This window comes from Neophocaena asiaeorientalis, unplaced genomic scaffold (genome assembly GCF_003031525.2).
Source record: "Neophocaena asiaeorientalis asiaeorientalis breed wild unplaced genomic scaffold, Neophocaena_asiaeorientalis_V1.1 scaffold87, whole genome shotgun sequence".
In the NCBI taxonomy this organism is placed as follows: Eukaryota; Metazoa; Chordata; class Mammalia; order Artiodactyla; family Phocoenidae; genus Neophocaena; species Neophocaena asiaeorientalis.
Window position 1 is genome coordinate 2777760 of NW_020175432.1, and position 17688 is coordinate 2795447.

Sequence of the window (17688 nt, forward strand, 5' to 3'; positions counted from 1 at the left end):
ACCGAAGCGAGGGGTGACTGAAGTACTAAGGTTCTACCACCCAATTCCAGCGCGTGGGTGGGGTTATCCCCACACACCAAGCAATTCTTGGAGAGTGGCTGTGGGTCCTACAATTCAACTCAATTCTGACACTACCTACCCAGAGATAGAATCACATTCCACAGGTTAAGGGCTCCATCCTACCAGACTCCTCCTCTCCCCCCTTAGGTGTCAACCACAAGTCCAAGTGGTCACTTGTGCTTCTGACCAACTGGTTATAAATCAGAGGTTCCAAGGACTCCCTCTTTTGTGCAATTAATTTGCTAGAGGCCAGACTGTTTAACCCAGAAGAAGTTCTGAGGGGAAACCAGGAAGTTTGATAGGATCCAGGACTGCAGTCTTGCTACTGGAACCACTATTCTGGGCAGAAAGAAGCATGCCTGAGACCCTCCCTCCCTTTCCAGAAGTATAGTTGATTTACAATGTTGTGTACAGCAAAGTGATTCAGTTATACATATATATACATTCTTTTGTTACTATTCTTTTCCATTATGGTTATCACAGGATATTGAATATAGTTCCCTGTGCTCTACAGTAGGACCTTATTGTTTATCCATTCTATATAAAATAGTTTGCAGATGTCAATCTTAAGTCTAGGTTGTTACCTGTGCTTCTGTCCAACTGGCTATAAATCAGGGGTTCCCATGACCCCTTCCTTGGGTTCCATTAATTTGCTAGAGCAGCTCACAGAACTCAGGAACCCCATTTACTCACTGGATTACCAGTTTATTATAAAAGCATATAACTCAGGAACAGCCAGCCAGATGAAAGAGATGCATAGGACAATGTATGCTTTGTCCTATGCCCTCCCGAGCATATGCTGCTTCGCCCTCCCGAGCACCCTACTCTCCCCAGCTGAACTCCATCTCCAGGCCCTCTCCCTTCCTCTGAGGTAGGGGGGTGGGGCTGAAAGTTCCAACCCTCTAATCATGTGGTTGGTTCCCCTGGCAACCAGCCCCCATTCTAAGGTGCTTTCCAAAAGTTACCTCATTAACAAAACAGGGGAATTCCCTGGAAGTCCAGTGGTTAGGACTTCACGCTTCCATTGCAGAGGGCATGGGTTTGATTCCTGGTCAGGGAACTAAGATCCCACATGCCATGCAGCAGAAAAAAAAAAAAAATTAACCAAACAGGACACCTTTATTGCTCTCATCACTTAGGGAACTCTAAGGGTTTTAGGAGCTCTGTGCCAGGAAGAGTGAACTAAGAACAAATATTTCTTTCTTTTTTTATTTTTTAATATTTATTTATTTATTTTGGCTGCACCGGGTCTTAGTTGCGGCATGCGGGCTTTTAGCTATGGCGTGAGAACTTTTAGTTGCAGCATGCGTGTGGGATCTAGTTCCCCAACCAGGGATCGAACCCCAGGCTCCTGCATTGGGAGCATGGGGTCTCACCCCCTGCACCACCAGGGAAGTTCCAACAAATGTATATCTCTTACTATAGATCTCGCTATCATAAGCACTAACATCATGAGTTTGTGGTGGGGATGAGAGAGATGAGGCCAGTAGGGCAATAAACAATTCTCAGCCCACTCCAGGGTTTCTCAGCTACACTGGGGCCAGAGCCTTCTCTGTGATGGGCTGTGCTGTGCACTGTAGGGTGCTGAGCAGCATCCCTGACCACCACCCATGAGATGCCAGGAGCACTGTGTCTCCAGTTTGATACCCCATAATGTTTCCGGATGTTGCCAAACATCCTCTGGAGGCAGGCTCACCCCTGGTGGAGAACTCCTGGTCTATAGTAAGCTCTTTTTTTAAAAAAAAAATATTTATTTATTTAGGCTGCGCCAGGTCTTAGTTTGGCACACGGAATCTTCGTTGCGGCATGTGGACTCTTAGTTGTGGCATGCGGACTTCTTAGTTGTGGCCCACAGATTTCTTAGTTGCGGCATGCATGCAGGATATAGTTCCCCAACCAGGGATAGAACCCCAAGCCCCTTGCATTGGGAGCGTGGAGTCTTACCCGCTGGACCACCAGGAAAGTCCCTATAGTAAGCTCTTAATAGTGGTTAACTGGTACCATGGCTATTGTCATCACTCACATCTTCTTCACACACATGCATCTTCATATACATTTGTGCTCACCCGCAAGTACTGTTTAAGCATCGTACTGCATGGATTAGCATCCTGTGGCTGACGTAACAATTGACTGCCAACTAGGTGTCTTAAAACTACAGAAATTTATAAGCACACAGTTCTGGAGGCCAGAAGTCCAAAATCAAGGCATGAGCAGGACTGTGGCTCCCTCCAAAGGCTCTAGGGGAGGATTCTTCCTTGTCTCTTCCAGCTTCTGGTGGCCCCAGGCATTCCTTGGCTTGTGGCCTCATCACTCTATCCTCTGCCACTGTCTCCACATGACCTTCTCCTTTCCTCTCTCTCTGTCCCTGCTCTGTGTGTCTCTTTTAAGGGCATTCGTCAATGGATTTTGAGCCCATCCAGATAATCCAGGAGGACCTCATCTCAAGATCCTTTACTTAATTATATCTGCAAAGACCCTTTCCCAAATAAGGTCCCAGTCACAGTTTCCAGGTATTAGGACAGGGACATACCTTTCCTTTTCTTTCTTTTTTTTTTTTTTTTGGTGGTGGTGGTAGAGTCACCATTCAACCCTCTGTACTACAGCTAGCTGCTATTTTGTTTTTGCATTCACAGGAATTACAGTGTTACCTGATGCTCCGCTGGTTTATGGAGCACCAGATAACACAGTGTGGGTGCTAAGGCATCCAGTAGCATAGCCCCCGCTCCTGGCTAGTTATGTTCTTCAGAATCACGGCCCGCTAGACGTTACCATGCCAGCTACACGGGACAGTTTAAACTTTCTAGAAGCCACAATTGAAAAGCATACAAAGAAGGAATTCCCTGGTCCAGTGGTTGGGACTCGGCACTTTCACTGCCGTCGCTCGGGTTCAATCCCTGGTCTGGGAACTAAGATCCCAAAAGCTGCATGGCCAGAAAAAAAAAAAGCATACAAAGAAATAGTGAAATTAATTTTAATAATATCTTAAATGTCACCCCTTATTTCTAAAATATTATGTCAATGTGTAATCAACATTTTAAAAGTTATTAATGAGACATTTTACTTTTTTTTTTTTTTTTTACTTTTTAGCCGCACCGCGCGGCATGTGAGATCTCCGTGCTCTGCAGTCGAGTCTTAACACGCAGGGTCTTAACCGCTGGACCACCAGGGAAGTCCCTACATTCTTTTTTCATGCCCAGTCTCTGAAACCGGTGTGTGTGCTGCACTGGTATCTCAATCTGTATCAGCCATGTGTCGGCAGTCTGTACGTCTTCTTTGGGGAAATGTCTATTTAGGTCTTCCACCCATTTTTGGATTGGGTAGTTTGATTTTTTGATATTGAGTTGCTTGTGTATTTTGGAGATTGATCCTTTGTCAGTTGCTTCACTTGCAAATATTTTCTCCTATTCTGAGGGTTATATTTTCGTCTTGGTTATGGTTTCCTTTGCTGTGCAAAAGCTTTTAATTTTCAACAGGTCCCATTTGTTTATTTTTGTTTTTATTTCCATTTCTCTAGGAGGTGGGTCAAGAAGGATCTTGCTGTGACTTATGTCATAGAGTGTTCTGCCTATATGTTCCTCTAAGAGTTTTATAGTGTCTGGCCTTACATTTAGGTCTTTAATCCATTTTGTATGTGTGTTTTTTAAAAATTAATTAATTTATATTTATTTTTGGCTGTGTTGGGACTTCGTTTCTGTGTGAGGGCTTTCTCTAGTTGCGGCAAGCCGGGGCCACTCTTCATCGCGGTGCGCGGACCTCTCACTATCGCGGCCTCTCTTGTTGCGGAGCACAGGCTCCAGACGCGCAGGCTCAGTAGTTGTGGCTCATGGGCCTAGTTGCTCCGCGGCATGTGGGATCTTCCCAGACCAGGGCTCGAACCCGTGTCCCCTCCATTGGCAGGCAGATTCTCAACCTCTGCGCCACCAGGGAAGCCCGTTTTGTGTTTATTTTTGGACATGGAAGCAACCTAAGTGTCCATTGACAGATGAATGGATAAGGAAGATGTGGCACATATGTACAATGGAATATTACTCAGCCATAAAAAGAAATGAAATTGAGTTATTTGTAGTGAGGTGGATGAACTTAAAGTCTGTCATACAGCGTGAAGTATGTCAGAAAGAGCAAAACAAATACCGTATGCTAACACATATATATGAAATCTAAAAAACAAAAAATGGTTCTGATGAACCTAGGGGCAGGACAGGAATAAAGACGCAGACATAGAGAATGGACTTGAGGACATGGGAAGGAGGAAGGATAAACTGGGACGAAGTGAGAGAGTAGCATTGACATATATATACTAGTGGGAAACAGCCGTATAGCACAGGGAGGTCAGCTCGATGCTTTGTGATGACCTAGAGGGGTGGGCTAGGGAGGGTGGGAAGGAGGCGCAAGAGGGAGGGGGTATGGGGACGTGTGTATACATACCGCTGATTCACTTTGTTATACAGCAGAAACTAATACAACATTGTAAAGCAATTATACTCCAATAAAGATGTTTAAAAAAAAAGTCACAAAAAAAAAAAAAAGTCACTGTGACATATATCACCGAGGGAAATAACCAATAATCAAATAAAGAAAATGCATAGAAAAAAAGTTTGTATCAGCCACATTTCAAATGCTCAACAGCCACATGTGTCCTGTGACTGCCATATGGCACAGTGTGCTCATCAGTCTTTATTTTAAATGTTCACATATTTTCTTACAGTGCCCTTTCTGTATATAAACATACACACAAATAATTAATATTTGAAGTTAAGCTGTATTCAATTTGGTATCCTGCCTCTTATAAATATGTTATCATGAGCATTTAATCACGCAGGTCATGAAAAATTCTCCCTTAACATTATTTTAACAGCTGGGTAATATTTAGTAATTAATACAACCATTCTCCTATTATTGGGCATGCTGGTCATTTCTATGTTTTGGGGTTTTTTTCCTCACTTTTATAAATAACACCGAAGTGACCATGGGCAAATTATTATCTCTTTGATTGTTTTTAGGTTAGATTCCTGGAAATTATACCTTGCCTTTTGTGTTTGGCAATATGTCTTGAAGATTATTTCACACAGAATTGCCTTGGGCATGTCAACAGCTACAAAGTAGCTCATACTTTACTTATCCAACACCCCCCCCCCACCATGGATGGCTAATTAGGTTGTTTCCAATATTTGATTGTAATGACAAAGCTGCAATGAACATCTTTGCATATTTCACATTCTTGCATGTTTCACTTGGCACACCTTTCTGTAAGAGTGACTGTAGGGTCTATTCCAGCAGCAAGATGTCAGAAAGCACGTAACCCCCAGCAGAGCTCTGTGAGGATGCTGCCCTCTCCTTGGCCTGGGGGGACTCCCAGTCCCATGACCAGACCCTATTAAGCCTTGCCCATCTGTCTGCAGCTGGTGGTGCATGTGGGGGTGTCAGGCATGGCGACCACAGTCACGCTGGAGAAGTGCGGGCACAACAAGGGCTACAAGGGGCTGGACAACTGCCGATTCTGCCCTGGCTCCCAGTGCTGTGTGGAGGATGGGCCTGAAAGCATTGACTCCATCATTGACATGGACGCTGTATGTAAGAGGGTTACTACACTGGGCCTGGATGTGTCAGTGACCATCTCACAAGATGCCGGCAGGTAAGGCACCATGGGGCCCTATGGTGTAGGTGTGAGTAGGGGTTTCCCTCCTACATCAGCCCAGGCTGGGTGTTGAACAAGCCAAGTGTGTTTGACTTTAGGCTCTTTGGGCCAAGTGCTCACTTTTTCTTTTTCACTTTTTTTTTTTTTTTTTTTCGGTAAGCGGGCCTCTCACTGTTGTGGCCTCTCCCGTTGCGGAGCACAGGCTCCGGATGCGCAGGCTCAGTGGCCATGGCTCACGGGCCTAGCCGTTCCGCGGCATGTGGGATCTTCCCAGATTGGGGCACGAACCTGTGTCCTCTGCATCGGCAGGCAGACTCTCAACCACTGCGCCACCAGGGAAACCCTCTTTTTCACTTCTGAAAACATAATTGATTTACCACCTGATTAAAGCATGGGATAATTTTTTTTACGCATGGGATATTTTAACAGTATTATACATGATATTTTTACATAGAATTTCACAGTATATAAACCTCACCATCCATGAGGCACAGAGTTAAGTATATATGTGTATGTGTGTGTATATATATATATATAACAGGTTCCACGGATTCTGCTTCTGGAACTCATTGTGTGTGGATTGTGGACCCCGGCATCTTCCACCTGCACGTTGCTCTGGCCGTCTCCCTGCTGTTCCTTCGGCCACCTCTACCCCAACCCTGACAGTCCTTCTCTCCTAAGCAGTCAGTTTCTATATTAGTTTCCTGTGGCTGCTATATATAACAAATTACCATGTTGGTGGCTTAGGACAACAAACATTTATTCTCTCCCAGGTCTGGAGACTAAAACTCCAAAATCAAGGTGTCAGCAGGGTTGGCTCCTTCTGGAGGTGCTGAGGGGGAATCTGTTCCATGCCTCTCTGGCTTATGGGGGCTGCTGACAACGCTGAGTGTTCCGCGCCTTGAGATGCTTTACCCCAATCTCCACCTTCACCTCCACACGGCCTTCCTCCCTGTGTGTGTCTTCACATGGCCTTCTTTTATTTTTATTTTTTTTAAAGATTTTTTTGATGTGGACCATTTTTAAAGTCTTTATTGAATTTGTTACAATACTGCTTCTAGTTTTTTTTAATATATAAATTTATTTATTTATTTTTGGCTGCGTTGGGTCTTCGTTGCTGCGCACAGGCTTTCTCTAGTTGCAGCGAGTGAGGGCTACTCTTCGTTGCGGTGCGCGGGCTTCTCATTGCAGTGGCTTCTCTTGCTGCGGAGCTTGGGCTCTAGGAGCGCGGGCATCAGTAGTTGTGGCATGTAGGCTCAGTAGCTGTGGCTCGCAGGCTCTAGAGCGCAGGCTTAGTAGTTGTGGTGCATGGGCTTAGTTGCTCTGCGGCATGTGGGATCTTCCTGGGCCAGGGATCAAACCCGTTTTTCCCTGCATTGGCAGGCGGATTCTTAACCACTGCGCCACCAGGGAAGTCCCTGCTTCTGTTTTATGTTTCAGTTTTTTGGCTGTGAGGTACATGGGATCTTAGCTACTCGACCTGGGATCGAACCCACACCCCCGGCATTGGAAGACGAAGTCTTAACCACGGTACAGCCAGGGAAGTCCCCATGTGGCCTTCTTACAAGGACACCAATCATTGGATTTAGGACATACCCTAAACCACTGTGATCTCATCTTAACTAATTACATCTGCAAAAACCCTATCTCCAAATCAGGTCACATTTTGAGGTTCTAGATGAACACAGATTTGGGACAGAAACTAACTATTCAGCCTATTAGAGGGTCTATTAATTTAAGTCCGATGATGTCCCTAACTTGCTTAATTCTTCCTACAGCTTCCACTGCACCTCGAATGATATCCCAACTCTCCACCATGCACAGGTTCTGTGTGGTCTGGCCCCTGCCCACCTCTCCACCCTCCTCTGCCTTCACTCTCACCTCACCACTGCCTTCCACACCCACAAACCAGCCTCCTCCTGTTCCTCAAACACACCAAGCTCACTCTAGCATCAGGGCCTTTGCACATGCTAAGACCTCTGCCCAGAGCTCACCTCCCTCTGATAATACCTCTTTCAGGTCTTAACTCCAAAATGTTGCCCCCTTGGGAAGGACTCCCCAGCCTCCCAGACCTCTCTGTTCTGTGCCCTCTCAACACCAGATACCTTGATTTCTCAACACTTTGTACACCTCTCCAGTCCAAAGGCGGCAGGTGGCAAATTCAGTTGACAGAATGAAGTGGCTAAATTTACCATCAGTCTTTTTTTTTTAATTATTATTTAAAGATTTATTTATTATTTCTTTATTTAATTTATTTTTGGCTGCGTCAGGTCTTAATTGCAGCATGCGAGATCTTCCCTGTGGCATGTGGGATCTTTCGTTGCCACACGCGGGCTCTTCTCAGTGTGATGCATGGACTTCTCTCTAGCTGTGGCGTGCGGGTCTTTTCTCTTTTCTAGTCGTGGCTCCAGGGCACGTGGGCTCTGTAGTTTGTGGCACTTGGGCTCTTTAGTTGAGGCTTCTGAGCTCAGTGGTTGTGGCGTGCAGGCCCAGTTGCCCCGTGGCATGTGGGATCCCAGTTCCCTGACCAGGGATTGAACCCGTGTCCCCCTCATTGTAAGGCAGACTCATTACCACTGGACCACCAGGGAAGTCCCTTAATTTTTTTTTAATTAGAGTATAGTTGATGTACAATAGTATACGTTACAGATGTACAATACACTGATTTACAGTTTTTAAAAGTTACACTCCTGGGCTTCCCTGGTGGCGCAGTGGTTAAGAATCCACCTGCCAATGCAGGGGACACAAGTTCGAGCCCTAGTTCGGGAAGATCCCACATGCCGTGGAGCAACTAAGCCCGCGTACCACAACTACCTAGCCTGTGCTCTAGAGCCTGTGAGCCACAACTACTGAGCCCACGCGTCACAACTACTGAAGCCCGCATGCCTAGAGCCCATGCTCTGCAACAAGAGAAGCCACCACAATGAGAAGCCCGCTCGAGGAAGAGTAGCCCCCACCTGCCGCAGCTAGAGAAAGCCTGCACACAGCAACGAAGACCCAAGCAGCCATAAAGAAATAAATAAATTTATTTTTAAAAAGTTATACTCCATTTATAGTTATTATAAAATATTGGCTATATTCCCTGTATTGTACAATATATCCTTGTAGCTTATTTTATACCGAATAGTTTGTACCTCTTAATCCCCTTCTCCTATATTGCCCCTTCCCCCTCCCACCAGTCATTTTTTTTTAATTTATTTATTTTTGGCTGCATTGTGTCTTTGTTTCTGCACGCGGGCTTTCTCCAGTTGCAGCGATCGAGGGCTACTCTTCGCTGCGGTGCACAGGCTTCTCATTGTGGTGGCTTCTCTTGTTGCGGAGCACGGGCTGCAGGCGCACGGGCTTCAGTATTTGTGGCACGCAGGCTGTCTTTTTTTTCAACTAATATTTTTTTTTGGTTTTTGGCTACGCCACACAGCTTGCAGGATCTCAGTTCCCTGACCAGGGATTGAACCCGGGCCCTGTCGGCGAAAGCCCGGAACCCTAACCACTAGGCCACTAGGGAACTCCCCTAAAATTAATTTTTAAGTTACTCAGATAATTCTAGAGTATACTCTCATACTTTCCTGTTGTGAAAGATTCTCTTGCCCTTTCTCCTCCCCGCCCCGCCCCTCCCCGCCCCAGGGATCCCTCGGTTAAATGAGAGACTTAAATTATGACCCTTCCTACTCACCCACACATATGTTTCCATACATGTGTAGGGCATCTGGCGTACTACTTTCGAATTTTGTCCTGTTTCCCTTTGCTTTCACGTGGATGGGGTTACGTGGTGAGCCTTTTCATGAGAGTTCCCTTCCTTGGTTGCACTTGTGGGCATGTGACTCCACCATGCAGATGAACCAGAGTTTATTAAGCCACTCCTCTGTCAGTGGACACTTAGGTGGTGTTTTAGTCTGCTATAACCAAAAAAAAAAACCCCAGACTGGGCAGTGTATAAACAACAGAAAGTTACTGCTCACGGCTCTGGAGGCAAGGAAGTTCAGGATCCAGCCACCCTCGTGGTGGTGTTCTGATAAAGGCCTTCCTATAGGTTGCAGACTGCTGACCTCTGGCCGTGTCCTCACAGGGTGGGAGGGGATTTGGGGGACATTCAGATCCTAGCCGGTTGCTTCCTGTTTTTCTGCTTTTACACACCATGCTGCAGCGGATACCTTGTCCGTCTTTCTCGTGCTCGTGTGCAGATGGCTCCTGACGTAGTCTAAACACTCAAAACATCAGGTCATAAAGTCTATGCATTTGTAATTTTAAAAAAATTATTATTATTTATTTTTTTTGCGTTACGCGGGCCTCTCACCGTTGTGGCCTCTCCCGTTGCGGAGCACAGGCTCCGGACGCGCAGGCTCAGCGGCCATGGCTCACGGGCCCAGCCGCTCCGCGGCATATGGGATCTTCCCGGACTGGGGCACGAACCCGCGTCCCCTGCATCGGCAGGCGGACTCTCAACCACTGCGCCACCAGGGAGGCCCAAAAATTATTTTTAAAAAATTTTACTGAAGTATAGTTCATTCACAATGTTGTGTTAATTTCTGCTGTACAGCAAAGTGATTGAAAGAGATATATATATATATATATATATATATATATATATATTCTGTTTCATATTCTTTTCCATTAAGGTTTATCACAAAATATTGAATATTGCACATTTGTAATTTTTCTAGCCTGCCAGATTGCCCTCCCCTGGGGCAATTTGTATCCCAGCCAGCAGCATCTCACACTGCTTCCTTCCCCACGTATACCCCAGCACTTGGAGTTATTTATTTATTTATTTGCTGGCCTGGGGAGGGAGAAGCAGTATTCCGTCTTGTGGATGACTGGTGAGGTTGGGGCGGGGGGGTGCCTTATGATGGATTTCAATGGAACATTCACTCTCTGACCCCATTTGGTCTCCTTCCCATCCCCCACGCCCTGTGGCTTAGGTACCTCTGCGACTTCGCCTACTATACCTCTCTGTACCAGAGTCACGGCCGCTCAGCCTTTGTTCACGTGCCCCCTCTGGGCAAGCCCTACAATGCAGACCAGCTGGGCCGGGCACTTCAGGCCATCATCGAGGAGATGCTGGACGTCCTAGAGCAGTCAGAAGGCAAACTCAACCGTTGCCACAAACACTGATTGCTGCTCAGGCCTCCCAAGACCTCATTCTGCCAGGGACCCTGAGAGAGATGTCCGCCCTCCGGGGCCTGACCGGGAAGGACGAGCCCATCAGCTGGGGATCTGTTTTGGATCAAATATGCCAACTTACACACCTCCTCTCCCTTTTTCTCTGCAAAAGCACTGGTTGATTTGAAGGCCTCAGTGAAGATTTTTTTCTCTATTTCTCTTTGCATCTGGGGATACAGCTGTGACAGCCAGGAAGCCGGGAGGTCCTGATTTCTGCAGAGAACCCCGATCAGGTGTCTCTATTCCGTGATCCCATGGCTGGGGCTACCTGCCATTCTAAGTCTGTGGTGGAGGGATTCCAGAGTTCCCTCCGTCCGTGACTGTTTCTTCCCAAATGTAAATGGCTCATGGAGACTCTCTACCCCGATCCATGTCCCAGCAGCCTGGACAGCCCCAGCAAGGGCCACCTTGGGACGTGGCATGGCTTTTTTTCTTCTTTCTTATTCTCTTTTTAAAAACAATAGTGCTAGTTTGGGCACAGAGTAATTTATATTCCCTTTGGTTAAAACGCGGGCTTTAGCCAAACACAGAAGTGTCTTTTCTTTTTCCTGGGGTGCAGCCCCTTCAGCCTCCTGCCCTGAACACTGGACCTACATCTTTGTTTTGGGGGTGACATTGAGGTCCCCTTGCTCGGGGCTTGTGGCACTGGGCCCATGGCCAGACCACGGGGAGTGGGGGGTGGCTGGTGCCCCAGGAGACTGAAAGGGTTGGCTGACCCTTTCAACGACCGAGCTGTGAGCTGTACCCATGGGGCCACTGGGGCCAGGCTGCCGGTGGGAAAGCAGACTCTCATTTCAACACGCACATGACTTTTTTTTTTTTTTTTAATGTAAAAATGCGTAGGAGCTGCAAACCTACCCCACATCTGACCTGGATTTTCAGTCTTGGTGCTTGTTTTCCTTAAGGGGAGAGGGCCAAAATGGAGTCTGGGGGCTGAGCTCCATGTGTGCTGGTGTATTTGAGCAGGAGAGCGGTGGGGCAGCCAGCAGGCTTCGTGTAGTGCCTAGGACTCGGTAAATTTTTATCTCAGTCCCTGGTAAATTTTTATCTCACTCCCTGGTGACTTTGAACTTACCAGCAGGGTTGAGAGTGACATCTCCCAGGAGGCAACTAAATTCAGCTGGACCCTGACACCCATCAGAGAGAGGGGGTGGCAGAAGCAACCGTGAGGAAAACACACGTTTTCGAAGTATTCTTCAATTTTTTTTTGAGAACGCGCAGTTTTATCGCTTCACTAAGTGTGAAGCGTGCTGTAGTCTGATGCTGTGTTGGATCATGTTGGTGTTTCCCAGCATGCAGCTCTTTTGAAAACAGCTGAGAGTTTTGTTTTGTTTTGTTTTCTTAAACATTCGCCCTCTTTCCCTCCTGTTCCGATGCCCAGGGTGGTTGCTGCCTCCGTTGAGCTACTGTGTCGCTTGGAGACCAGGTTGATAGGTTTCTGAGTGAAATGCATTTTCTGAGTCCTGGGCTTTTTCTGGAGGGGAAAAGTGGGCACAGGTGGGTGACATGGGGTCAGCATATGGCATATGGTGACGTGGGGTCAGCGTATGGTGGGTGTGTACCGTGGCCCGCAGGGTAAAATGATCAGGACCTAGCTCCCCTCTCCATGCCAGCCCTCCCTCTGCCAGAAATGCCCCCTCCACATCCCTGGTCCGAGTTTGCAGTCTCCTGAGAAATCTGGAGCATAGGATGTCATGGCATCTGCTCACTCAGCTGGCTTCTGTGAGCAGAGGTTGTGGCTCTTTTGAAGGAGGCGGGGGGGGGTGCTCAAGGCCAGGGGGTCCCCCAGAGGTCTTATTAAGAATGGCATCTGGCTCTAACTAGCTCTGTTCTCTAAAGGTCTGATCTGTGGGGCTCTGAGGAGGAAATGGACCTAGGCAAGCTGGAGTAGGGAGGGAAGACTGGAAGTGAGCCAGGTTTGAGCTTAGCTGGGTGCCCACGGAACCCAGACACACCATCCCCAAACTCTGCATTTTCATCTTTCTCTTGTCCTCCCTTCTCTTCTCTGTTTAAAGCACCATGTGGTTTAGCAACTTAGAGATATAATTTATTGTCTGATCATTGTCGAGTGTGTGTGTGTCATTTTTGTGTTCCTGCCATGGTTTTAGATTTCCTCAAGTTAAACCAGAACCCTGTCCTTGTTCATGACGCAGAGCGCATAGCTCATTTTTGTTTAATCAGATAGCCATTAAACATTTTACTCGCTCCCTGCCAGCTTTTAAATTTTCCTGTTTTAATTACTTTTTATCAGTTTCTTTGGGGCAAACTCAGCCATTCAATCCATGGTATATCTGTCTGCATTTGTTGGGTCCCGGAAAAAAATGTCCTTGTGTGAGAAGAGGGGGGACCAAGTCTCATTCCTTCTGCCTTGTCATTTCAGAGTCTGGGTTGTCGGGGGCACAGAATAGGGAAAGGGATGAGCCTGTGAAGTGAGTGCAGCTTGGCATGTACGGAGGTGAGCAATGCCAGAAGGGGTGGGTGCGGTGAGTGTTAATGGTGGAAAGATGGGCTGAGGGATGTGGCGGGAAGGCTGGTGGGGGGAAAATGAGAAGTGATGCTGGGGGTGGACTCATAGGAAAGTGGAGGGGACCTCTCTCTGGTGAGTCCTGTGGAGGGTACTGAGGTGGGGGATGGGGGCAGAGACAGTGATCTGGGCGTCGGGTGATGGCGTCTCCTTTAAGGTGCCAGAGCCTCCGCACCTTATAACTTTATTCTTCTCTAAGCCCCTTTGACGCCCCGCTTCCCACCAAAAAGGAGGTCGGCGGTCTGCATGTGAGTACATAGCTCGAAAAAGAAATAAGACGGAGTGGATAGAAAGAAAGGTGGGAAGAAGCAGCAATTCCAGTTGGTGGACTGGGCTTGGTGCCACCTGGCTCACCTGGTCCAATCAAGGAACAGCCAAGGTCTCCTGGCCACTGAGAGAGACAGGGCCGTGGGGCAGCAGGGGGTGGTGGGCAGAGGTCATGGCTTCCCAGTCGGTGCCAGGTCTTTGGGGAAAGGTCAGATTGTGATAGTTTCAGCAAGAAAAATAGTTTTCAGCTACCCTGCTCTTTGCTGGCGTGGAAACTTCTAGAACAGAAAGGGCCTGCTCAAGGGGACGACTGGAAAAGTATACTGTTGTTGATGCCTTTTTGTTATCTTAGAAGTTTCTGCCAGGAAGCCAGGCCAGTGGGTGTGCATGTACACCCACAAGCCTGTTCCCCCGAGGGGTGACCGGGAGGGGGAAGGGAGCTGCTCGTGGAAATCCACCCACCACACTGGCCTGTTTTTTGCTGCCACTGTCTAGACTGTTGACCTTTGACCTCTTCACCTCTTGGAGTGTCTGAACCCAGCAGTCCCCTTCTGGGATGGTGGGACAAAGCCCCATTCTCCTCTGGGGGCCCAGCCTCTGCCCTGAGGCCACTGGAAGCCTTCTCAAGCCTGCAGCCAGCGTGAGGTGCTGATGGTGGTCATACAGGCAGAGGCTGCTGCCTTATTGTCAGGTCATCCCTCGTGGCCAAGAGTCTCATGGCCTCCACAGACTTGTGGGGAGCTAAAAAGGGCTTTGTTTTTATAACCCCAATTAAATTTCCCTTCTCATGGAACAAGTGCCTTGTAAAGGGACCAGGGCTGCCACTGGGAGAAAAAACATCTCCATTTTTGCAGTGAAGAAGTGTGTTAAAGGCCAGGATCCCCCTCAGACCCAGGGCAGAATGGCTGTTGAGGGGAAAGGACATTTGCCAAAAATCCACATCTTGAAAGTTAGTTCTTGGACGGACACTGGGCATACCTGCTACGAGATCCTGTCCTCCAGTTTAGGGGCAGTTGTCACAGCTTGAGTTTCAGGGGTTCCTAGACCCCCAAGGGCTCCAGTCCAGCCCGAGCTGCTCCCCCCACTTAAGATCTGTTTCTCCTCCTCCCTCTCCTCACCCAAGGCTTCCCTTCAGCTGCCCAGAGACCCACAGAAGTGCCTGCCTCTGCAGTACACATGGGGCACAGAGAAAGGGGACAGGATGGGAAAGAGAGAAGCACCCCCAGGCCCTGGTTCCCCGCTGCCCAGACCGGCCTCACCCAAGCCATTTGCAGGGGTGGGACCTGGGGCCAGTGGCTTTTGTGTCCTTCACACTTTGAGGAAATCCCAGAGAAAGCCGGTTTGGAATTGGGCTCTCTGCACCCAAGGCCTGGCTGGATGCCACGGGAGACCCATCTGGATCGTGGGAAACAGAGTTGGCCTTCCTCCTACCCAGGCATGTTTCCGGGGCTCCCTTAACATCTCAGGTTTCTATCTTGTCGTAAATCTCTCTCTAGGAAAAACCCTTCCCGCTGAAGGTGACCCCGTGTTCTGTCCCCAAAGGAGGGTCCAGCCCCTGCAGCTTCGGGGTGGCTTTTCCCTGAACCCAGGGAGACTCCTATGAGTGCCTTGTCTGAAAGCGCCATGTCTGGGACCCCAGGCCAGGCAAGGGTCTGCCAGACTTTGCTGGGGGCTGGACCCCGGGAGACCCCAAACTTGACACCCCAGAAAGCAAATAAAACAGTTGAAATATGCAATTTCTTGTGTGTCTTTGTGAGAAGCTGTCATCCGCCAGGGTCATCCTCAACCTGGGGTCATCAACTGGCAGAGGGGGCCTCAAATCACCAGTATTTCTGTCCTTGGTGCTTGGTGTGTGACCTGGTACTTGGTGTGTGGCCACTGCAATGAGTGTGCTGAATGGATAATGATGAGAGGATTTCTGTACTGAGTGTTCTACCTCCTACAACCCACTGCCTTGGTTCTGATGCACAGAGAGGTTGAGTAACTTGCCTATGGTCACACAGCAAGGGGGGTGGGGGGTGGGATTTGAATCGTGATCATGTTGACCCCCCAGTGTGTGCAGAATTCCCCTGTGGGGGAGGTGCTATTACCACCTTTTACAGCTGGGGAAACTGAGGCTCTGTCAGTTGAAGCCCCTTGTCCCAAGGAGAGGAGGGGCGGGAATGTGAACCCAAGCCGGCTACTCTGGACTGAGCAGCTTGAACACCGGAAACAGGATTCGGTCATCCCCCTGTGTCTGTCCTCAGCAGGAATGGGGACACTCCAGAGTCAGTGGCCTTCAAAGAAGAAGGGGCTTCAGCAGTAAGGAAATGGCTTGTTTTGGGGAACATGGGTCCCAGGGGACGGGGTACCCCCTCCAAGTCCCTGAGCCCCCAAGGTCTTTGCACCCCAAGATGAGGTGTCTATAGCACAGTGGTTTTGCTTCTAAGGCTGGCTCTTTCCACGGCCCCGGGTTGTGAGCAGGGTCCCAGGTGTACCATACAGATGCTCCTGTGGTCACTGGAAGGGGCTGTGTCCTTTTCACATGGGGGATCCTTTTCCCAAATCCTGGAAACCTCCCCTCACCTCCCTGGTTCAACGGGAACCGCCGCCTACCCTTGGCCATGCTGCCCAGAGAGAAACCCCCTGACCTCAACTGTACCCTACAAGTTGCAGGCCAAGAGGGATGGCTGTGTGTGGAGGAGATTGGGTGATTCAGGTGGAGGGGTTGTGGGAGGGGTAGCAGGGCTGATGGCGCAGGGTCTCAAGGCCTGGCGAGTGGTCTGGGTGTTATTCCAAAGGCTATGAGAAGCTAAGAGGTGGGGGACGATCTGAGGCCCACTTCCCTGAGCCTCAGTTCCCCACACTCATGGGCCTTGTGTGAGAATTCAGTGAGATTCTGCTTTTACAGCTCTGGCACATAGTACTTACTTAATAAGTACAACTACTATTACTTCCTCCTCTAGGAAGCCCTCCTGGCTGTCCAGGTACCTCCTCTGCCTCCCATAGCTGCCTGGTTCCCCCCCACCCCCGTGCCAACATACTCTGGGTAGTAACTGACTAGTTCTATGGGAGTCCCGGAGGACAGGCAGGTCTGTCTGGGGTCCCCTGTGTCTGTTGCACCCAGAACAGCACTGGGCACATAATAGGTGTGCAATAAGCTATGGGAGAGAGGAGAGGGGTCGGGGCTGGGTGTTCCATTCTGAGGCCAACAGGGGGCGCAGGGAGGCGCAGGAGCCTCCGGGGAGGGGAAGGTGGATGACACGCCCCTGAAGGCCAGGCGCCTCCTCCAGCCGAGGCCCCCACCCTGCCTGTTCCCTGCCTCTAGAGCCCCATCTCCTCTTGGCTGCTCCAGGAACTTATAAATTACCTACTGTGCACTGGGCTTTGGACTGGGGACACACCAGGAAACCAGCAGCTTCCAGGCTGGGAGTGCAGTGCAGGGGTCCCAGCTGTGATGGCGGACAGACAGGCAGCTGAAGGGTCTAAGGTATATTCAGGGAGGCTCATTCAAGGGTAAACCTTGGCCCCATTCAACAGAGTTTCCCTCAGCTCTCGCTTGGATGTTCTCGGTCTTAAAGGTGAGGGTCTCAGACAAGAGTCCATCCCATTCCAGGGATCTGCCTGGGCCCCTCTCCACCTCTCACACCCTCGGTGGCTCCCCTTGGCCCACAGGAGCAAGCCAGACTCCTCTGCTGGACATCTGAACCCCTTTTCCCTTGTCTCTGCTGACCCCAGCTTGTCTTTTCTGCCTGGAAGTCCCCCCTCCTCCATCTACACCTAGATAACTCCTATACATCCCTCAAATCCCAAAGTTTTGGGGGAAGATGCTGAGGTCATCTTGGGACACTCTGAGTGTGACAGGCCTGGGTGGGGGTAAGAAGGGCAAAGCACCACACCAGAAATCCCAAACTAGGCCTTCCTGCACACCCTCTTCAACCTTCCTACTGGCTCCTTCCTGCCCTGGCATCTTGCCACTAGGCATTCAGCAGTTTCTACAAGGAGTGTCCAGACCTGCCCGGACGTGTCCTGGTCCCCTGGAAGAGAGGAGGGGTGCATTCAG

The 17688-nt window shown here is 49.1% G+C and overlaps 1 protein-coding gene across 3 annotated transcripts in view; it reads left to right on the forward strand.

Moving 5' to 3' along the window:
* The window catches only part of PGPEP1 (pyroglutamyl-peptidase I), a 58738-nt gene that overhangs the window by 20169 nt on the left and 20881 nt on the right, over nt 1–17688 (forward strand). For 2 of the 3 annotated variants that reach the window (XR_003006227.1, XM_024767546.1), the window contains exon 3: nt 5460–5692. Coding sequence is in view for 2 of the 3 variants with exons in the window: in XM_024767546.1 (XP_024623314.1) it covers nt 5460–5692 (233 nt within the window). In the remaining variant the exon portion in view is untranslated. Of the gene's footprint in view, nt 1–5459; nt 5693–10614; nt 13068–17688 lie in introns of those variants that run through there. The other variant, XM_024767545.1, reaches the window with a different exon arrangement.